General features: G+C 49.9%; 2 protein-coding genes across 2 annotated transcripts in view; both read right to left on the reverse strand.

Moving 5' to 3' along the window:
* Positions 1-1074, reverse strand: part of LOC147096731 (exocyst complex component 3-like protein 2) — a 59509-nt gene extending 58435 nt beyond the window's left edge. The window contains exon 1 of the mRNA XM_085973336.1: positions 681-1074. The gene's annotated coding sequence lies outside the window, so the exon portion shown is untranslated. The remainder of the gene's footprint in view (positions 1-680) is intronic.
* Positions 1075-10551: 9477 nt separating this feature from the next.
* On the reverse strand, positions 10552-22055 carry LOC147096732 (protein LBH-like). The gene is made up of 3 exons (XM_085973153.1): positions 21889-22055; positions 16414-16639; positions 10552-11848 (listed from the first exon to the last, which is right to left on the reverse strand). Exons 1-3 carry the CDS (start codon positions 21934-21936, stop codon positions 11745-11747), a joined length of 378 nt encoding a protein of 125 aa, XP_085829279.1. The 5' UTR covers positions 21937-22055; the 3' UTR covers positions 10552-11744.
* Between the last annotated feature and the right edge of the window lie 1094 nt (positions 22056-23149).

The following is a 23149-nucleotide window of genomic DNA, read 5'->3' on the forward strand; positions in this document are numbered from 1 at the left end:
AGATACAGTGAGAAACATAGAGAGGGGAGCGAGGGGTGGAAAGAGAGGGGGTGGAGAGAGAGAAGGTGGAGAGAGAGGCACACAGTGAGAAAGAACAGAGTGAAGCACAGATATATAGAGGGAACCATACGGATAAACACAGAGAAAGAGAAAGAGAAACCAACAGAAACATATAGACAGAGAAACAGAAAGTGAGAGAGAGAAAGATGGAGAAAGGGAGAGTGAAATATACAGAGAGGGAGGGAGAGAAACTGAAAGAGAAAGAAACAGAGGAAAGAAAGAAAAGGAATGAGCACGGAGGAAGAGTGAAATCAGACAGGAGAGAAACTGAGGGTAAAAACAGAGAGGGCAAAATAATACTTAAATAGAATTTAAGCCAGGTGAGGTTTTAAGTATAAGAAATATATTAATGAAAGACATATTTCCTATGTATGGAAAAGTAAACGATCCATAGTAATGCAACATCTGTTATGATGAAGGGTCCCCGCTGCCAGCAATAAAAGCCTTGAAATATTAATGTCGAATTTCCAGACCATCGGTCCTGAGCTTGGCAGCTGAGGAAGCTCCCTCTTAAAATTCGGAAACATGCTCAAAACAACCAGGAGAGAGAGAGAGAGAGAGAGAGAGATCCCAATCACGAGTTTAAAAAATAAACACACACAAAACGGCGTTGCCTTTACCTGTTTCGGAGAGTGCAGAGATAAAGAGAGAGAGAGAGAATTACAAAAAAAACAACTTTTCCCTGTCAGTCGCTGGAGAAGTTGTCCAGGCTGTGTCCTGGTGTGTGGGACAGTCTGTAAATGAAGCTTTGCAAGGAGGCGGAGGAGTTCCCATCCTTCCACACATGGAACCTCCCCAATCATCTGTCTTTCGGACAGTTTGTATACATTTGAATCACTTCCAGATGCCAAGTGAACACAATGGTGTTTGTGGCTCTTTAAAGTGCGACTTCAATCCTTGGCAAAGAGGGGCACTCAATTCAATTCAATTCAATTCAAATCGCTTTATTGGCATGATGACAAGGTACATCTTATGTTGCCAAAGCATCGAAAAACACTCCTCCTTTGTCCTAATTCTCCCACCCTCCTTTGGCTTCTCTTAATCCCCCCCCCTGCTTTATTTCTCTCTTAAGTCTGATCTCCTTCCCTTTCTCTTTCAATGATGCTGTTTGTGTTTTTAGTGCTTTCAGCTGTCCTTTAATTCTCCTCATTTAAAAACAAAAATCATTCTCGGGGATGTGTGCGTCGCCGGCATTTATTGGCCCATCCCCTAATTTGCCCCTTGAGAAGGTGGTGGTGAGCCGCCTTCTTGAACCGCTGCAGTCCGTGTGGTGAAGGTGCTCCCACAGTGCTGTTAGGGAGGGAGTTCCAGGATTTTGACCCAGCGACAATGAAGGATCGGCCGATAGATTTCCAAGTCGGGATAGTGCGTGTGTGTGACTTGCGGGGGGTGGGGTAGGGGGGGAAACTTGCAGGTGGTGGTGTTCCCACATGCGCCCGCTGCCCTTTGCCCTTCTAGGTGGTGGAGGTTGCGGGTTTGGGAGGTGCTGTCGAAGAAGCCTTATATTAACTTTAAAATTACAACTTTAGTCTGCTTGGGCACCGCACCTCAGAGCGGGCCTTGGAGGGGAGCAGCGCAGGTTCAGCACAATGATACCGGGGCTAAAAGGGTTAAATGATGATGCCAGGTTGCATGAACTGGGCTTGTATTCCCTTGAGTTTAGAAGATTAAGGGGTGATTTGATAGGGTAGAGAGAGAGAGAAACTATTTCCTCTGGTGGGGGGTGGGGGGGGGGGATTCCAGAACAAGGGGGCATAACTTTAACATGCTGAGGGAGTGCTGCACTGTCGGAGGTGCCGTCTTTCAGATGAGACGTTAAACCGAGGCCCCGTCTGCTCTCTCGGGTGGACGTAAAAGATCCCACGGCCACTATTTCGAAGGCGAGCAGGGGGAGTTCTCCCCCGGTGTCCTGGGGCCAATATTTATCCCTCAACCAACATCACTAAAAACTGATTATCTGGTCATTATCATGTCGCTGTTTGTGGGAGCTTGCTGTGCGCAAATTGTCTGCTGCGTTTCCTGCATTACAACAGCGACTACACTTCAAAAGTACTTCATTGGCTGTAAAGTGCTTTGAGACGTCCGGTGGTCGTGAAAGGCGCTATAGAAAGGCAAGTCTTTGTAAAAATTAGAGCCAGGCCGTTCAGGGGTGATGTCAGGAAGCACTTCTTCACACAAAGGGGAGTGGAAATCTGGAACCCTCTCCCCTAAAAAACTGTTGAGGCTGGGCGGGTCAATTGGAGCTTTCAAATTGCTAGATTTTTGTTGGGTGAGGCTATCGAGGGATATGGAGCAGAGGCAGGCAGTCGGAGTTGAGATGCAGATCAGCCTTGAGCTAATTAAATGGCGGAGCAGGCTCGAGGGGCTGAATGGCACCAACCCCCCGCCCCCCTGCCCACTCTCCTCCTGTTCCTAATGTTCCTAACCCTGACTGACAGTTTACGTTGTGTTAATCCTCTGCAAAAGGGAGGGAGAGGGCTGTTTTCCGTTTTTTGGGTAATAATCGTTGTGATGGTCCCTCAGGGAAATCCACTTGGCAGTTGTCGGACTTACAACTCCGTGGCTCCAGTCCAACCCAGGTCCCAGAAGTGAAAAGGCAGCGCTGCGACTGACATGTGTCCCGAATCCCATCGAAGGCGGCAGACCCCACTACTCTGGACTGCATGCAAAAAAAAACTGATCCTTTTAGGCATTGGGGGGGGGGGTTACTGTCTCAGTTAATTCTTCACCAAAAATTTTGCAAATCAGTTGAAACTCTTAAACCCCTTAAAACTGTTTGAGGAACCTTAGAGGAGGCACTCCCCCCTGGTGGACGGTTAACGTCATCAACTCAAATTGTTGGCTTTTTAAAAAAAAATGTTATTACGGCCTGGATTTTGCAGTGGGAATGGCGACAAAACTGTCAGCATTCGCCCTCTGGTAAACGCGGAATTCCTGAAATTTGCGGTCAGGCATTCCCTGCTCCGCCACTTTCCGATTAGGCACTCTACAGCCTTCAGGACTCGACATAGAGTTCAACAATTTCAGACCATAACCTCGGCCCCTATTACATTTTTATATTTTTTATCCACACTTATGTTTTGTGCCCTTCCCCCTTTGTTTCTCTCCCACATGGCAGCTGTCTCCCATTCTGCCAGCGCATTTCACACCTAATCTAGAGCCGTCTTTTGTCTCCACTAGTCCTACCACCATCTCGTCTGGTTTTGAATACCTCTTAATGTCTCTTCACTTCTCTTTTGTTCTTTCATCCCCATTTCCCAGCCCCCAAACTGGCCTTTTAATCTGTTTCATTTCCTGTGTTTTTTCAGTCCTGACGAAGGGTTTCGACCCGAAACGTTGACTCTGTTTCTCTCTCCACGGATGTTGCTCTGGCCTGCTGAGTTTTTCCAGCATTTTCTGTTGTTATTTCAGTGAAAGCTGCTATCGCTGTTAAACACACCATAAAAAGTTAAGCCTTGTTCAAATAGGTCTAACTGAGGATTTAATGGCATATTGACTCCTGAACAACCGTGCTGGCCCTGAAAAACTAACTTTATATTTGTGGAATGTTACATTTCTCCATTATGCTAAAAATGACTAGATTTTTAAAATAATAAAAAATGTTTAAAAAATTTTGTTTAAAGTTTTTTTAATGATAGTTCAGCTTCTTATCCCCGTGTGTATGTATGTCCCAATCTTTATTTCGCTCTGTGTAAAAATTTTTAAAAGTGAATTGATAATCAGTGCTTTTTATTTCCTGGTTTGCTGTCTGTGAGAATTCTTCAATGTGATTTGCTGCTTAGACTGCTTGATGACATCACTGCTAATGTACGCTGTGGATCCCCTTTTGGCAGTGCTACAATCAAATTACGGTCGAGAAACCTAAAGTTCACGCCACAGAGATCGCAGGAATTTTGCGGGCAGCTTTAGGGTTAGGGTTAGGGTCCGCAAATTCCGGGCCAATCTCTCCTGAACATGCTGACACTTTCACAGGTGCCCCAATATGTCCAAATGGCCATTCTTCATCTGTGAGAGCCAGCAGGCTATTCACTCACAGGGGCATCACAGCCGAGCACCAATCCCACTCTCTAATGGGATAGGGCCCAGGACCAGGCGAGAAAACCTTGACGGCCGTGGTGTCACTTAAAGACATCCCTGTGGCGTGTCCGAGTGGCAATTAGCACGGAGATTTAAAAAAAAATCATTTATGGGATGTGGGCGTCGCAGGAAAGGCCGGCATTTAATGCCCATCCCTAATTGCCCCTTGAGAAGGTGGTAGTGAGTTGTCTTCTTGAACCGCTGCAGTCCGTGTGGTGAAGGTGCTCCCACAGTGCTGTTAGGGAGGGAGTTCCAGGATTTTGACCCAGCGACAATGAAGGAACAGCCGATATATTTCCAAGTTAGGATGGTGTGTGACTTGGAGGGGAACTTGGAGGTGGTGGTATTCCCATGTGCCTGCTGCCCTTGTCCTTCTAGGTGGAAGAGGTCGCGGGTTTGGGAGGTGCTGCCGAAGAAGCCTTGGCGAGTTGCTGCAGTGCATCTTGTAGATGGTACACACTGCAGTCACGGTGCGCCGGTGGTGGAGGGAGTGAATGTTTAAGGTGGTGGATGGGGTGCCAATCAAACGGGCTGCTTTGTCCTGGATGGCGTCAAGCTTCTTGAGTGTTGTTGGAGCTGCACTCATCCAGGCAAGTGGAGAGTATTCCATCACACTCCTGACTTGTGCCTTGTAGATGGTGGAAAGGAGCGGGTTAGTGCTGTGAGCCCCAGCCCACTGGGGATTGGGTTGAGAGCCCCCAAACCCGTTTCGTGTAGGGACTCTTACAACCAGCAGAGAGAGGAGACTGTCATCGACCTGGGCTGGTTTTGAAACCTGGCCTCGGAGGCGAAAGGTCATTGTCGATCCCAGCCCTCGACACAGTCTGCTGCTATTTAATAATGCTTTTCCTTCTCTCGAGGACGATGAATCAATCTCTGTCCCCACTCATGTGTTGGATTGAAAGAAAGAAGGCTTGCATTTATCCAATGCATTTAATCTCAGGACATCCCAAGTGTTTTACAGCCAATGAAGTACTTTTTGAAGTGTTGTAATGTAGGAAACGCGGCAGCCAAATTGCGCACAGCAAGCTCCCACAAACAGCAATGTGATAATGACCGGATAACCTGGCTTTAGTGATGTTGGTTGAGGGATAAATATTGGCCCCAGGACACTGGGGAGAACTCCCCCCTGCTCTTCTTCAAAATAGTGTCGTGGGATCCTTTACGTTCACCTGAGAGGACAGACGGGACCTCAGTTTGACGTCTCATCTGAAAGACGGCACCTCCGACAGCGCGGCGCTCCCTCAGTACTGGCACTGGGAGTGTCCGCCTGGATTGCACGTGCTCAAGTCTCTGGAGTGGGGACTTGAACCCACAACCTGCTGACTCAGAGGCAAGGGTGCTGCCCACTGAGCCGCTGCTGACACCTGATCGTCCCCCGTCGAGTATCGCCTGGCCACATCAGAACGCCACATTTTCAAACGCAGCGACTGTAATATTGATTACCGAGGAGTGGGGTGGGGGGGTGGGGGGTGGTTAACATTGGCGGTGAAGGAAAAAACCGCAAGCCCTTTCCTTGGGAAAATGAAACTGGAATGTGATTGCCATGATCCGCGGCCTGTGGCCTCTGATAGCTGAGGCCAATTCATGAAATATATTCAGGAAGGAGTTAGATATATTTCTTAAGGCCAAAGGGATCAAGGGATATGGGGAGAAGGCAGGGACAGGGTACTGAGTTTGGATGATCAGCCATGATCTCATTAAATGGCTGAACAGGCTTGAGGGGCCGAATGGCCTACTCCTGCTCCTATCTTCTATGTTTCATCCCTTAAACCTCCACAGTCCTAGCTCCAATGGGGAAAAAAAAGAAAAGGAATTTTTAAAACAAGTGGTGAAAGGGTTCAGCATTTAATTGAACAAATCCATTCCTTTGATTCTGAAAAGTGATTGACATTCAGGGGTTGTACCAAGTGCCCTTGTTGAACAGGCCCAGGTTGCTATGGCAATTCTACTCAACGCAAGCAGGATAATTATTGAGAAACACTCACGATTTTCAGAAGCACTTTGCGTTGGAAATAGAATTGGATCAAACTGCCGCTTAAACTGTTTCACACTAATACAAAAAAAAAGAAAATACCGCAGATGCTGGAAATCTGACACTAATGTCCCTAACTTAGGCAGAGTGCACATGCGTGTGTTTGTGTGTTAGGGACCATCTCAAAAGTACTCAGCCCTACCAGAAACGTATGAGCCTCCAAACCGGATCGCGCTTAAAGTGGGGGCTGGTGGTGGTGTACTCTTTTTGATTGGGTGTTTAAACAAATTGTCTGTAACTTAATACAACTTTAAATAAACCATAACAAATGAAATTAAAATTTGATTGGCCGGGGGGTGATGATGCACTCCAGGCCCCGCGGCACCCACCGGTGGCGGGAGGTCATGATCGCGCTGGCGGACACCGCGTGCTCCATCTCCCGGGGGCCACCTAGCCGCGAAAATGGCCGCGGAAAAGAGGCGGGGCAGTCGGGCCGGACGACCCCCTCGACCGCCCGCTGCCCGGACCTGTTAATGGCCACTTTGGCCAGGCCCAGGAGCAGTCCTACGAGGAGGTTCCCCCCCGATCCGCCCGCTCCACTCCGCACTGGGTGACCGAAGATCAGGAGTGTGGGGACTGAAGTGCAGCCAAAAATCGAGGAGCAGCCCCTTCAAATAATGGCGGGGGCGGGGGGGGGAGGGGCTGGTGGTGGTGGTGTTGGCGGGCAAGAGCCGGCGGTCTTCACATGTAGCTGGGGAAGGAGCACGCCTGCTCCTCCTCCCCGGCTCCACATTCAGCCAAGTATTTTTTTAAATGTTCCTTTTTTTGGTGGCCCCCCCCTTTAAGGACTCGGTATACCTGGTAATTCCAATGTCTGCTGCGTTTGGTTTGGGTCCACAGACCGGTGTTCGACCCCCCTTGTTGTTCAATATAAACACCTGCCTTAGGCGGCCGTCAGGGATGCCTCTACATCACCCGAACCAACCCACCGTCTGATGTGTATCCGACACTATTCGGTTGCCAGAGGTTGGCCACCAGATTGGACCACTTTGCACCCGTTTTGCGGCCGGAAAATGGGCACAGCAAGGTCCAATTTCAAGCCCGTGGTTTTCTAGTCATGTGGCAGCTGGCTTTTGTGAAAATAAAGGCTTTTTTTTTTACTTACTGTACAGATTTACTATAAATGACATACAATGAAGGGCATTACAGTCAAGCCCAATCCTATCCTTGCTTGGTGTCCACACATTGGCCACTGGAAGCCATCAAGAGTGGGAGCCCTGGCTGGGAGGGCCTGATCTGGGAGGACATCACCTGGGAGAGCCTGATCTGGGAGGACCTGATTTGGGAGGTCCTCACCTGGGAGGACCTGATTTGGGAGGTCCTCACCTGGGAGGACCTCATCTGGGAGGATCTGATCTGGGAGGACCTCATCTGGGAGGACCTCATCTGGGAGGACTTCATCTGGGAGAGCCTGATCTGGGAGGTCCTTACCTGGGACAGCCTGATCTGGGAGGACATCTTGAGTGGAACATGACAGAAAGCAATGTCCTACAATAATGCTAAAGCTGTGGAAAGTCTCTGGGATGATCCTTTTTTCCCCTAATTCTCTACAACAAGGTAGATGCACATCAGTTAACTCTGCTCCATGTTGCTGGAACCAGCTGGGATTCTGAAAGCTGTAGTCTCTGAGCTTATTGACCAAGGGATATCCTGAAGGCCAGGAATAGAGAAATAATCACGTTTATTACCAGCTGATATTTGCTCATAGTAAATCGATATTCTATACAAAGGGGGTGAATGGGAAGGGGTTTGGTCTATTGGGATTCTATACAATGGGAGTCAATGGGAAAGGGTTTGGTCTATTGGGATTCTATACAAAGGGAGTCAATGGGAAAGGGTTTGGTCCATTGGGATTCTATATAATGGGAGGTAATGGGAAGGAGTTTGATCCATTGGGATTCTATACAATGGGAGTGAATGGGAAGGGGTTTGGTCCATTGGGATTCTATACAATGGGAGTTAATGGGAAGGGGTTTGGTTCACTGGGATTCTCTACAGTGGGAATTCAATTTGTTAGTCCTGATTATTTTAGATATATATATATGGGAGCACATAGATAGGATTATAGCTCAGTAATCTGAAACTTTTCATGTGTTTTCTCACAGAAGCTGTCGGCAGCTCTGTTATTTTTACCTGTGAACGCTTGACCTTCTGGTAACCTTGACTGACCACCTGCCTGTTTTCACCAGCCATCTTTTCTGCCTCTGGGCCAACAATGCTCTCCCTCTCTGGAAAAAAAAGAACTGGCCAGTGCTCCTAAATAAAGCCATCTCCCAACAATCGCGTCACAGCAACCTTTGGTAAGAAGGGTCGAGAAAAAGAAATGAATGGAGGGAGAGATAAGAGAACACTTGCCGCTGTACCGTGCCTCCTCACATCTCTCAAGACAACCAGAAGCACATTCCATGCAATGAATGACAATGGGCAAGATTTTCATTGGGCCGTGGAGGCGGGATTGGAGGCGCGTGGGGGGTTAAAATCTAGAAATCAGGGGGCCTGAGCCCATCCCGCCCCCAACCCGCCTCCGTGCCAGTTTCAAAGGAGGCGGGCACCCGCCCCACACTGGGACCCGCCTCCCTGAGGCGGGAAGGGGATTAGTGCCAATTAACTGCTTGTTAACAGGTCGTTAACAGGCAGTTTTTAGCCTAATCCCTATTTTTATTGGTGAAATGTGGGATTCCCGACGGCTCCAAACCACGCCAAGTTAGTGAGGCGGGCCGTCGGGATGAAGGGCTTGGAGGGGTCGAGATGTCCGGTGTTCAGGTGAGTGATGGGTGCATGAGTGCAGAGGTAAGTGTGTTTGGTGTGTGTAAAGTGTTTAAAGAAGTTCTACTAACCTTTACAGCCTCCCTTCCGTCAGGTCTCGGGAGTCCCTCATCTCACCGGCACAGAAAGCAGAATGGCCGCCAGCTGTCAAAAGTTCCAGCATTCAGCTTTCTGTTCCGGGGAGATCTCTAAATCATCCTGAGAGGAAGGAATTAACTTGGAGTACAGATTGTCAGTGTTTGACAGCTTCAAACAGCTGTCAAACGCTGATATTTCATCTGTCAAAAGCTCTTGACAGATGAAATGTCAATCTGTGGCGTCACCTGTTGCCGGGTGGCCCTTAATTGGCCTGCTGAGCCCGCTGGGCGGACTCAACAAGGTCACTCAAGTCAAAATCGCGTGGGTTGGCCGGAACTCGATGGAGGCGGGACTACAACCCCGAAAGTTGTAGTCCCGCCTCCTACCCGCCTCCTCAATGAAAATCCAGCCTGTTGACTTATTACAGAAGGGAACGCGGTAGCCATTTTGCATATCGTTGCAATCCACAAATAGCAGGGAGCAAAAGAGCAATTAATCTGGGGGGTTTTTTGGTGTTGGTTGAGGGATCAATGTTGGCCAAATGTTGTGTCCAATTCTGGGCACCACACTTCAGGAAGGACGTCAAGGCCTTGGAGAGGGTGCGGAGCAAGATTTACCAGAATGGTACCAGGGGGATGAGGGACTTCAGTTACGTGGAGAGACTGGAGAAGCCGAGGCTGTTCTCCTTCAAGCAGTGAAGGTTAAGAAGAGATAATAACAACAGAAAATTGCTGGGGAAACACTCAGCAGGCCGGGCAGCATCCGCGGAGAGAGAAACAGAGTTAACGGGGTCGATTTTCCTTAAGCTGTCGGGAAGGAGGCGGGACTACAACTTTTGGGTTTTAGTCCCGCCTACATCGACGTCTGGCCAATCCGCACGATTTTCCCTTGATTGACCTTGTTGAGCCCACCCAGCGGGCTCAGCAGGCCAATTAAGGGCCACCCGGCAACAGGTGACATCACAGACTGAAATTTCATCTGTCAAGAGGTCTTGACAGATGAAATACCAGTGTTTCACAGCTGTTTGAAGCTGTCAAACACTGACAGTCTGACTTCTAACCGGAGTCCTTCTACACAGACTCAGTTAGAAGTCTCACCGGCAATGAAAGCTGAAGGCTGTCACTTTTGACAGCTCGCAGCCATTTTGCTTTCAGTGCCGGCTGAGTGATGGACTCCCGACGCCCAGAGGAAGAAAGGCTGTAAAGGTAAGTACAGGTAATTTAAACTTCTTTACACACTTTAGACACACCAAACACACTTACCTTTGCACTCATGCACCCATCACTCACCTGAACACCGACATCGCGACCCCTCCAAGTCCTTCAACCCGACGGCCCGCCTGCTCTAACCTGGCGTGGTTTGGAGCTGTCGGGAATCCCACACGACACCCCTCAAAATAGGGATTAGGCTAAAAACTGCCTGTTAACTACCTGTTAACAGGCAGTTAATTGGCACTAATCCCTTCCTGCCTCGGGTCGGCGGGTCCCAGTGTGGGGCGGGTACCCGCCTCCTCTGAAACTTACGTGGAGGCGGGTTTTGGGCGGGATGGTGTCGGGACCCCCGAATTCGGGATTTTTGCCCCCCTGCCCGCCTAAAAGCCCGCCTCACGGCACACTGAAAATCTAGGCCAACGTCTCAGGTCTGTAACCCTTCGTCAGAACTGGAAAAAGTTAGAGATGTAACAGGTTTTTAAGCAGGTGTAGAAGCAGGGAAAGAGGGGAGGGATGGGAGGAAGGAATAAAAGGGACGGTCTGTGCTAGGATGGAGGGCAGGAGAGATTAAATGTTGCAAATGAGGATGGCAGAATCATCAACAGCTACCGCCTGAAAAAACAGGGGCCGAGGTTAGGGTCTGAAATTGTTGAACTCAAAGTTGAGTCCTGAAGGCTGTAAAGTGCCTCATCGAAAGACGACCCGCTGTTCCTCGAGCTTACGTTGAGCAGAAGAGATTTGATAGAGATGTTCAAAATCATGAAGGGTTTTGATAGAGTAAATAGGGAGAAACTGTTTCCAGTGGCAGGAGGGTCGGTAACCAGAGGACACAGATTGAAGGTGATCGGCCAAAGAACCAGAGGAGAATTTTTTTTTTTACGCAGCGAGTTGTGATCTGGAACGCGCTGACTGAAAGGGCGGTGGAAGCAGATTCAATGGTAACTTTCAAAATGGAATTGAATAAATACTTGAAGCCGGAAGAAAAATTATAAGGCTATGGGAAAAGCAAAGGGGAGTGGGACCAATCGGAGAGCTCTTTCAAAGAGCCGGCACAGGCGCGATGGGCCGAATGGCCTCCTTCTGTGCTGTACCGCTCTGTGATTCTATGAGGTTACCAGGAGGACTCTCCTTCTTGAGATTGTGCCACCAGATTTTTAACATCCATCTGAACAGGTCGGTTTGGCACCTCCGACAGTTCAGCACTCTCTCACTGTACTACCGGGTCAGCCTAGAGTAGGAGCTCGAGTCCTGGAGTGGGGCTTGAACCGACAGCCCTCTGACTCAGACGCGAGAGGGCTACTAATGGAACCAAGCTGACGTTTAAAGCAGGAGGGGGTTAGGGTTAGAGAAGGTGTCCTTTAGCGCACATCAGAATCTTTTTTTTTTGGGGTGAGGAGAGGATTCAAGTCGTCGATGCTGGTCTTTGGCCCCTTGATTCCACGGCTGCTTCCCTTGTGAGCAACCAGTTGGGTTCAGTGTGGGAAACGAGAAATGATTCAAGGTTGCTCCCTGTGTTGTCAGTCGCGCCTTGCTGCCTCTCGGTTATCGCAGGGTAAGGACACAACCTCAATGACTTCATCGCTCTTTGCCTCAGCTGTTTTCTCTTTGGCTTCTGCCTCCCCTGGGGAAGAACCACAAAATGATGAGAAAGATGTAAGCGTGTTGTCATAGCAACAGTGTTCCAGGTGATGGTCCAGCTGGTTAGCCTGGAAAAGAGACGTATCGACATAAGAACAACACGAGAAACAGAAGCAGGAATAGGCCCCTTGGCCCCTCGAGCCTGCTCCGCCATTCAATAAGATCATGGCTGATCTTGGGCTCAAAGCCACTTCCCTGCCCGCTCCCTATAACCCTTCACTCCCTTATCTTGCAAAAATCTTCCCCTTAAATCTATTAAATGACCCAGCCTCCGCGGCTCTCTGGGGCAAAGAATTCCACAAGTTTACGACCCTCTGAGAGAAGAAATTCCTCCTCATCTCAGTTCTAAAAGGGCGACCCTTTATTCTGAAGCTATGCCTCCGAGTTCTTTATGGAGGTATACAAGGTACTTAACAGAACCCCTGTGCTCGCTCACCTACATTGGCTCGCGGTCCAGCGACACCTGGATTTTAAAATACTCCTCCTTGTTTTCAAATCCCTTCCATGGCCTCTCCTCCCCCTCCCTATCTCTGTAACCTCCTCCAGCCCTACAACCCTCCCCCCGAGATCTCCGCGCTCCTCCAATTCTGGCCTCTTGCGCATCCTCGATTCCCATCGCTCCACCGTTGGCAGCCGTGCCTTCAGCTGCCTGGGCCCTAAGCTCTGGAATTCCCTCCCTAAACCTCTCCGCCTCTCTCTCTCCTCCTTTAAGACACTCCTTTAAAACCGACCTCTTTGACCAAGCTTTTGGTCACCTGACCTAATATCTCCTTCTGTGGCTCGGTGTCAAATTTTGTTTGATAATCGCTCCTGTGCAGCACCTTGGGACGTTTTACTACGTTAAAGGTGCTATATAAATGCAAGTTGCTGTTGTTGGTAGGGAAAGCCAACCCCAAAATTAATATTTATTGATATTCCAAAGCAGCTGGGACAAGAGGGGACATGGTGAGGATAATGAAGAGCAAATTTAAGGCAGATGCTGTTCCTTTAAGCCGAGGATGATCCACATCTGGAACAGGTTGCCACGAAGGGTGCTTGAGGCCAGGACACTGGGCTCATTTAAGAAACAGCTGGATTCTGTAATGGGAAGACGGTCAGTTTTGGTATGCCGCAAGGAAGGGAGCCAGTAGGCTCAAGGAGGTTCGTAATAAGCAGCGATCTCGCTGTGCTTGTTCAGGGGGTGATGTCAGGAAGCACTGCTTCACACAAAGGGCAGTGGAACTCTCTCCCCACCCCCCGCACCAACACCCAAAGCTGTGGAGACTGGGGGGGGGGGTCAATTGGCAAATTTCAAAACTGAGATTGATAGATTGGGGAGACCAAACACAGATTGGGTGACCGCTTTGTGGAACACCTCCATTCAGTCCGTAAGGGTGACCCCGAGCTTCCGGTCGCCTGTCATTTTAATTCACCGCCCCATTCCCACTCGGACCTCACCATCCTCGGCCTCTTGCATTGTTCCACGGAAGCTCACCATAAACTCGAGGAACAGCACCTCATCTTCCGATTAGGCACTTTACAGCCTTCCGGACTCAATATCGAGTTCAACAATTTCAGATCATAACCTCGGCCCCTATTACATTTTTACATATATTTTTTATCCACACCTTTGTTTTGGCCCTTCCCCCTTTTTCTCTCTCCCACATGGCAGCTGTCTCTCATTCTGCCAGAACATTTCACACCTAATCTAGAGCCGTCTTTTGTCTCCACTAGTCCGACCACCATCTCGTCTGGTTTTGAATACCTCTTAATGTCTCTTCACTTCTCTTTTGTTCTTTCCCAGCCCCCAAACTGGCCTTTTAATCTGTTTCATTTCCTGTGTTTTTCCTCAGTCCTGACGAAGGGTTTCGACCTGAAACGTTGACTCTGTTTCTCTCTCCACGGATGTTGCCGGGCCTGCTGAGTTTTTCCAGCATTTTCTGCTTTTATTGATAGATTTTTGTTATGCCAGGGGTGTATTAGGGGTTACGGAGCCAGAATTGAGATGCCGATCAGCCATGATCTAACTGAATGGCGGATCAGGCTCGAGGGGCTGTATGGCCCACTCCTGTTCCTTTTTAAAAAAAAAAATATTCGTTTTTATGAGATGTGGGCGTCGCTGGCAAGGCCGGCATTTATTGGCCATCCCTAGTTGCCCTTGAGAAGGTGGTGGTGAGACACCTTCTTGAACCGCTGCAGTCCGTGTGGTGAAGGTGCTCCCACAGTGCTGTTAGGGAGGGAGTTCCAGGATTTTGACCCGGCGACGATGAAGGAACGGCCGATATATTTCCAAGTCAGGATGGTTTGTGTGACTTGGAGGGGAACTTGGAGGTGGTGGTGTTCCCATGCGCCTGCTGCCCTTGTCCTTCTAGGTGGTGGAGGTCGCGGGTTTGGGAGGTGCTGCCGAAGAAGCCTTGGCGAGTTGCTGCAGTGCATCTTGTAGATGGTGCACACTGCAGCCACGGTGCGCCGGTGGTGGAGGGAGTGAATTTTGTCGATTGCACATTCTTTTCCTCTGTATTCTCCATTCCAGTGTATTTTTCCTTTTTCAGAGTGCAAAGTACACAATGACACTGATATTTTATTAATTAATAAATGAATAACTGTGGGTGAGGATGGACCTCCTTTTAGAGCAATCTGGCCCTGACTTACACATGAAGGTCGGCCATTTGGGAAAAGTACCAGAGGGCTAAGTGCCAAATAGAAGGTAATGAAAGACTTGCATTTATATAGCGCCTTCCACGACCACCGGACGTCCCAAAGCGCTTTACAGCCAATGAAGTACTTCTTGAAGTGTGGTCACTGTTGTAATGTAGGAAACGCGGCAGCCAATTTGCGCACAGCAAGCTCCCACAAACAGCAATGTGATAATGACCAGATCGTCTGTTTTTGTTCTGTTGGTTGAGGGATAAATATTGGCCTCAGGACACCGGGGGATAACTCCCCTGCTCTTCTTCGATATAGCGGCCGCGGGATCTTTTACGTCCACCTGAGAGAGCAGACGGGGCCTCGGTTTAACGTCTCATCCGAAAGATGGCACCTACATAGAAACATAGAAGATAGGAGCAGGAGTAGGCCATTCGGCCCCTCGAGCCTGCCCCGCCATTCAATGAGATCATGGCTGATCATCCAAACTCAGTACCCTGTCCCTGCCTTCTCCCCATATCCCTTGATCCCTTTAGCCGTAAGAAATATATTTAACTCCTTCTTGAATATATTTAATGAATTGGCCTCAACTGCCTTCTGTGGTAGAGAATTCCACAGGTTCACCACTGACAGTGCGGCACTCCCTCAGCACTGCACTGGGAGTGTCGGCCTGGATTTTGTGCTCAAGTCTCTGGAGTGGGACTTGAACCCACGACCTTCTGACTCAGAGGCGAGGGCGCCACCCACTGAGCCACAGCTGACACGTAAGTCTCATGATAGTTAACACTTGGTCCGCGTGACCTCCTGGACTGGTTTCTATCGCTTGAGTGGGTCGGGGAGGAATTTTCCAAGAGTATTCTTTCTCTATTGACCCTGGGTTTTTTCTCTTTGTTGCTTCTCCCACGAGATTACACGGGCGGGGTGGGTGGGGCAGATAAGAGGGGGATGGAGGAGGTGTTTAGCCACGGTGCTTCGGCCATCTTAAGTGTGGGGCATGCTTGATGGGACCATTTGGGTTTTTTTTCCCTGCCCTTTAATTCCGTATTGTGATGCATTATCCCATGGCTTGTCTCCATGGTTTGTCACTGTCTCTGTCCTTCACTTGTTCTGCCCACATATATTCCGTGTATGTTTGTGTAGAACGGTTACCTGCATTGAGTCGCCACCTTTAAAATAAGCAGAGTCAGGGGGAAACATTGGAGAGGAGGAGAAGAGGAGAGCGATATCTCCTTACCTAAGAAAGGGTATACTTGCCATAGAGGGAGTGCAGCGAAGGTTCACCAGACTGATTCCTGGGATGGCAGGACTGTCGTATGAGGAGAGATTGGGTCGACTAGGCCTGTATTCACTAGAGTTTAGAAGAATGAGAGGGGATCTCATTGAAACGTATAAAATTCTGACCAGGCCAGACAGACTGGATGCAGGGAGGATGTTCCCCCTGGCTGGGGGGGGTCTAAGACGAGGGGTCACAGTCTCAGGATACGGGGTAGGACATTTAGGACTGAGATGAGGAGAAATTTCTTCACTCAGAGGGTGGTGAACCTGTGGAATTCTCTACCACAGAAGGCTGTGGAGGCCAAGTCACTGAATATATTTAAGAAGGAGATCGATAGATTTCTAGACACAAAAGGCATCAAGGGGTATGGGGAGAGAGCGGGAATATGGTATTGAGATAGAGGATCAGCCATGATCATATTGAATGGCGGAGCAGGCTCGAAGGGCCCAATGGCCGACTCCTGCTCCTATTTTGCTATGTTTCTACTGTCAGACAAGTGCCACTCCCACATTGGGCCCCAGTGATTGAAAGTTGCCGGTTTGGTGATTCTGGTTACAGCACCGGGGAGGAGCCCCCCCCCCCTTGAGCAGTCCCTCTGTCCCTCTGGGTTATCAGCCTCCCTAATTAAAAAGGAGAAGGATTCTCACCGAGTGGTGCGGTCTCACTGGGCTCTGAATCGCCAGCGTTCCCGATCGCACATCTCGCCTCGAAGAAATTTTCCACATCTTCAAAGGAACTCAGGTCTTCCGGCGGCCAGCGCAGCTCCCCACTCTCAACCTCGCTGGTGTCGGTCGGCTCCACGACGATCAAAGGCAGACGCCCTCTGAGCCTCCTGCGACACTCATCAACGCTCTCCAAGGGGTCGGGGAATATCTGTGTGGGGGAGCCAACGGGAGAGGGGAATAGGAAGAGAGAAGGAGGATCACATCTATTAGTTACAGAGTGCCTCTCACAATCCTAGAACAGCAACAGGAGCAGGATTCCCGACTGATAAGAATCACACAGCACAGAAGGAGGCCATTCGGCCCATCGTGCCTGTGCCAGCTCTTTGAACGAGCTCTCCAATTAGTCCCACTTCCCCCCTGCTCTTTCCCCCATATCCCGGCAATGTTTTTCCTTCTCAAGTATTTATCCAATTCCGTTTTGAAAGTTACTATTGAATCTGCTTCCACCGCCCTTTCAGGCAGCGCGTTCCAGATCACGAGCGGGTCAGAGGCTGGGTATTCTGCGGCGAGTGTCTCACCTCCCAACTCCCCAGAGCCTTTCCACCATCTACAAGGCACAAGTCAGGAGTGTGATGGAATACTCCCCACTTGCCTGGATGAGTGCAGCTCCAACAACACTCAAGAAGCTCGACACCATTCAGGACAAAGCAGCCCGCTTGATTGGCTCCCCATCCACCACCTTAAACATTCACTCCCTCCACCACCGGCGCACCGTGGCTGCAGTGTGTACCATTTACAAGATGCACTGCAGCAACTCGCCAAGGCTTCTTCGGCAGCACTTCCCAAACCCGCGACCTCTTCCACCTAGAAGGACAAGGGCAGCAGGCGCATGGGAACACCACCACCTCCAAGTTACCCTCCAAGTCACACACCATCCTGACTTGGGAATATATTGGCCGTTCCTTCATCGTCGCTGGGTCAAAATCCTGGAACTCCCTCCCTAACAGCACTGTGGGAGTACCTTCACCACACGGACTGCAGTGGTTCAAGAAGGCGGCTCACCACCACCTTCTCAAGGGCAACTAGGGATGGGCAATAAATGCTGGCCTTGCCAGCGATGCCCACATCCCATAAGCGAATTTTAAAAAAAGTCTCCTCATCTTGTCTCGCTGAAGAACAGAGCTACAAAAGGTAGGAGAGAAGATGAGATAAAGCCAGAAGTGTTGGGTTTTAAGTTTGTACAAAAATTATTGGCAATTCTTGCACTCATTAAACATCAGCAGATTCCCGTTTCGAACACCCAGCGTTGGCATCGCGCACCTCCCCGCTCAAGTACCATATGGTTAGCTGCAGAGTAAAGCTTCCTCTGCTCTGCACCAACAACATCCCCCTCAGGCTCACTCTCATCCTCCAACTACACCCTTGTAGCAAATTTCTTCCACTCGCCAACCTGCCGTCACCTGGAGTGAGAGTGACGATTGCTGCCAAATTAAAGGGTAGGGGGCGGTGTTGCACCACAGCGACGGGCAGGAAAATACCCGCTGGGTCCTTCCAGCCTATCCCACACAAAGACAGCACCTCCGACAGTGCGGCGCTCCCTCGGTACCGCACTGGGAGTGTCAGCCTGGGTTATGTGCTCAACTCTCTGGAGCTGGACTTAAACCCACAACCTTCTGACTCCGAGGACAAGAGTGCTGCCCACTGAGCCACGGCACCCATGCACGAGTGCCGATAGCAATGGGACTATGGGAGGGCTTCGCAACAACAACTTGCATTTATATAAAAGAAGGGAAGACTTGCATTTCTATAGCGCCTTTCACGACCGCCGGACTTCCCAAAGCGCTTTACAGCCAATGAAGTACTTTTTTGAAGTGTGGTCACTGTTGTAATGTGGGAAACGCAGCAGCCAATTTGCGCACAGCAAGCTCCCACAAACAGCAATGCGATAAATGACCAGATCATCTGTTTCAGTGATGTTGATTGAGGGATAACATATTGGCCCCAGGACACCGGGGAGAACTCCCCTGCTCTTCTTCAAATAGTGGCCGTGGGATCTTTTACGTCCACCTGAGAGAGCAGACAGGGCCTCAGTTTAATGTCTCATCTGAAAGACGGCACCTCCGGCAGTGCAGCACTCTGGGTGTGTCAGCCTAGCTTTACGTGCTCAAGTCTCTGGAGTGGGACTTGAACCCACAACCTTCTGACTCAAAGGCAAGAGAGAGTGCTGCCCACTGAGCCACAGCCGACTTTACATATCGCGCCTTTAACCTAGCAAGACGTCCCAAGGCGCTTCACAAGAACGTTATCAACTTTAAAAATTGACACCGAGCCACATGAGGAGAAATTAGGGCAGGTGACCAAAAGCTTGGTCAAAGAGGTCGGTTTTAAGGAGCGTCTTAAAGGGGGAGAGAGAGAGACGGAGAGAGGCCTCATCCGGTTCCCACCTGGTTTCCACACACATGCACCTTCCAGCCAGAGTCACGGGACAATGGTCAGGAGCGGGAAACCCTGGCTGAGTTTTCGTCCCCAAGCCTTGGCCGCAGGTCGTGAAGTCTCGCCGCCCTCCGTCCTGCCCGAGTGAACACCCGCTAACTCAGTGCAGACGGTTCCCCCTTTAAATGAATCCCTGAAAGATAATACAGTTGAGGCAGTCCAGGTAACCCGAGACATTTGGCACAATTTCCTCGGGCCAGATTTAGCCTCAATATTTTCACTGGAGCGTGTCACCACAGCCCAGGGGGTTATTTTAAGCTTGATATAAATAACTGTCGCCTGCTTTAGTCATTGTTGGATATTGCTAACAATCAGACGCCGGCTTGTGATTAATGTCATTGATAACAGCAACTGCCAAAACCTAAATCCCTCTAAGCACTTATTAGTGTCACTGTAGCAGTGTGTCTCAAGGTTTCCATGATGCCACACAACAACAAATTGTATTTATATAGCGCCTTTAACGTCGCGCACTCGCCTCTGAGTCAGAAGGTCGTGGGTTCAAGTCCCACTCCAGGGACTTGAGCACAAAAATCTAGGCTGACGTTCCCAGTGCAGTGCTGAGGGAGTGCCGTACTGTCAGAGGTGCCGTCTTTCGGATGAGACGTTAAACCGTCTGCTCTCTCAGGTGGACGTAAAAGATCCCACGGCACTATTTCGAAGAAGAGCAGGGGGGAGTTCTCCCCGGTGTCCTGGGGCCAATATTTATCCCTCAACCAACATAACAAAAAACAGATTATCCGGTCATTATCACATTGTTGTTTGTGGGAGCTTGCCGTGTGCAAATTGGCTGCCGCGTTTCCTACATTACAACAGTGACTCCACTTCAAAAAGTACTTCATTAGCTTAACCGGTGGTCATGAAAGGTGCTATATAAATGAAAGTCTTTCTTTCTTTCTTTAGTAAAATGTCCCAAGGTGCTTCACAGGAGCGATTATCAGACAAAATTTGACACCGAGCCACATAAGGAGATATTAGGACACAGGCTTCGTCAAAGCGATCGGTTTTAAGGAGCGTCTTAAAGGAGGAGAGACAGGCGGAGAGGTTTAGGGAGGGAATTCCAGAGCTTAGGGCCCAGGCAGCTGAAGGCACAGCCGCCAATGGTGAGACTATGAAATCAGAGACGCTCAAGAGGCCAGAATTAAATGAGCGCAGAGGTCTCGGAGGGTCGTAGGGCTGGAGGAGGTTTCAGAGATAGGGAGGGTTTGGGGCCATGGTAGGATTAGAACACAATGAGGTTTAAAATCGAGGCGTTGCTGGACCGGGAGCCAATGTGGGTCGGAGAGCATGGGGTGGGGGTGATGGGTGAACGGGACTCGGTGCGAGTTAGGACACGGGGCAGCAGAGTTTTGGATGAGCTGATCACAGAGGGTCCAAGGTGGGAGGTCTACCAGGGGACCATTGAACACACAGGCATATGGTGTCTGTATTTAAAGGGAGATGTAGCTACCGGAAATCTCTCTTAACCGGCAAAATTCAGGAGTAGGTTCAGGTAAGTTTTACTGTATATTAGTGGTCGTGTAACTGGGGTTCCTGGACCTGTCGCCGTGTAACCGGGACTCCTGCACAAGTGCCGTGTAACTGGGGCTCCTGCACCTGTGGCCGTGTACGGGGCTCTCGTACCTTGGTAAGTATACCTCTCTGTAATCCGGACTTTTTGATCAACCGGCACCACGCCGGTCCCGTCGGTGCCGGATAAAAAAAGAGTTTCCTGTATATGATTGCACAAAGGGAGATAGTGTGAAGGACCCAAGCTCCTTCCCTAGTCTGAGCTGAGTTAGTTCGCCTCAGTTGGGGACGGTGGTGAGGGGGGGCACTACAATTGGCCTCAGACCCTTGGGCTAGGGTGCGGAGGAATGAGCCAGACTTCCTGCTCCTGAAAATTAAGCAAGGAGAGGGTGTCAGCTGAGGCCCAGCACTGACCCCTCTGAGTCAGAAGGTTTGTGGATTCAAGTCCCACTCCAGAGACTTGGGCACAAAAATCTAGGCTGAACACTCCCAGCGCTGTATCATAGAATCATAGAAAGTTACAGCACGGAAGGAGGCCATTTGGCCCATCATATCCGCGCTGGCCGACAAAGAGCTATCCAGCCTAATCCCACTCTCCAGCTCTTGAGCTCTTGGTCTGTAGCCCTGTGGGTTACGGCACTTCAAGTGCACATCCAAGTACTTTTTAAATGCGATGAGGGTTTCTGCCTCGACCGCCCTTTCAGGCAGTGAGTTCCAGACCCCCACCACCCTCTGGGTAAAAAAACGTCCCCTCAAATCCCCTCTAAACCTCCGACCAATTACTTTAAATCTATGCTGTACTGAGGGAGCGCGGCAATGTCAGAGGTGCCGTCTTTCAGATGAGACGTTAAACTGAGGCCCCGTCCGCCCTCTCAGGTGGTACTATAGCAAAGAAGAGTTCTCCCCGGTGTCCTGGGGCCAATATTTATCCCTCAACCATCATCACTAAAACCAGATGATCTGGTCATTATTTCATTGCGTTTTGGGACATCCTGATGTCGTGGAAGGGTCGTGGGACCTCTTACGTCCACCTGAGGGGGCAGACGGTGACATGAATCAGTCATTCATGAAAGAAAGGCTTATGAAATAATACTGAGCGGCCTGCGGGTGGCGCTGTCCAGGGAGAGAATAAATGCTCGGACATGGGCCCAGCTTGCTCAGGACATTCTTAACAGGAACTAGTGAAGGACACAACTAGACCTCCATGTTGTAAAACAGTTGATTAAAGCTTTGTTTAACGCTTAGACCAAGTGCCTAGTAGTTTTCTTACATCAGACGGGCCCTCGGTTTAACGTCTCATCCGAGAGCTGGCACCTCTGACAGTGCGGCACTCCCTCAGCACTGCCATTGGGAATGCCAACTGGATGGATATTTGATGAGTTGTGATTAGCTGCAGGGTGAAGGACGGGAAGGGAGCGAGGCTAAAGCATGGAAAGAAAGATGTCCGCTGACACTTACCTGGATGGGGAGTTGCTCCTCATTCACTTTCAAACTGACTTTCTCCATGGCTGATTCTCGACCAGATGGGAAAACCGTGCCCTTCTGGAAACAAAGAGAGCTGCAAAAACATCTCAGAACTTCAACAAAGCGTCGACGTTCCTTATTCAAATGGTGTGGGTCTGGTGCCAGACACTGACTCCCCCCACTCCCCATTCCGCCCCCCCCCCCCGCCACCTACCAGTGACTGGACTACTAACCCAGAGGACGCGAGTTCAAATCCCACCAGAGCAGTTTGCGAATTTGAATTCAGTATAAAAAAAAAATCTGGGGAAAAAAGCTGGGAGGAAAAATTCAGTTGTTTGCGCCTCCCGTTAGCACCTTAAGAGGGCGCTAATGGGGCGCAAAGCAACTAGCGCCCGGGCGCGGCGATGTTTGTGCCGCTCGCGAAATTAACTAGACATTTTGCGGCGGCGCTAAACATTACCGCCACGATCTCCTGCGCCGGCAGATCGTGACGTCAGTCGAGTGCGCAACGCCCCGGACCAGATATTCAGTGGCGCCCCCTGCCTTACCGCCTGCCGCTAGCAACGACAGGTTGAGGGGAGCGTTTTGCAGTCAGGAAGGGGCTGGGGGAGCGCTATTTAAAGGCGACCGCTTCCTGCCTTTTTTTGTTGGTGACATTTTTGCACCACGCATTCTGAGAGAGAGAGAGAGAGACTTCTGGAGAGATTCACCGCTGTGTGAAGGAGTTTTGGGGACTGAGCAGCACTTTGCAGGTTGGTTTTGATTTGCCCTTCCTTGTATCGATTTAGAAGAGACTGTGGGGGCTGCACTCTGAGCTCTTTCCCTGGGCCTCTCCATTGTTCTTTCCAGCAGATTTTTTGTACAGGTCTCTCCAGGCCGAGACTCAAGGCTGCAATGAACAGGATGTGGATGGAGAGCAAGATCGACCCTCCCCTTTAAGATAAAAACAGAAAATGCTGGAGAAACTCAGCAGGTCAAGCAGCATCTGCGAAGAGAGAAACAGAGTTAACGTTTCAGGTCGATGACCTTTCGTCAGAACTCCCCTTTAAGAACTGGCCAGCGCCAGTGTGTCTGTGTTCCATTGCTGACTGACATCACATGAGCTTCGCCAGCGCTCTGAGGTAGCGCCTCGCTCCTCGGCCTTTGCGCCTTAAGACGGGTGTGAAGTGCCTGATTTAGCGCTCTAATCACCTCCAGGGGCGATAAAAGCCAAGTTTGCCGTCGGAGGTGATAATTAGCACCAGGCGCTAAACTT

This window comes from Somniosus microcephalus, chromosome 34 (genome assembly GCF_052327205.1).
Source record: "Somniosus microcephalus isolate GS21.2 chromosome 34, FLI_Smic_1.0, whole genome shotgun sequence".
NCBI lineage: Eukaryota > Metazoa > Chordata > Chondrichthyes > Squaliformes > Somniosidae > Somniosus > Somniosus microcephalus.

What these genes read in the sequence shown, in the direction of transcription:
- LOC147096732 (XM_085973153.1), bottom strand. Translation starts at nt 21,936, where the DNA reads ATGGAGAAAGTCAGTTTGAAAGTGAATGAGGAGCAACTCCCCATCCAG. An exon ending in AGGAGCAACTCCCCATCCAG is followed by an intron (nt 16,640 to 21,888) that starts GTAAGTGTCAGC and finishes TCCCCCACACAG; the next exon opens with ATATTCCCCGACCCCTTGGA. An exon ending in CAGTGAGACCGCACCACTCG is followed by an intron (nt 11,849 to 16,413) that starts GTGAGAATCCTT and finishes GTTCTTCCCCAG; the next exon opens with GGGAGGCAGAAGCCAAAGAG.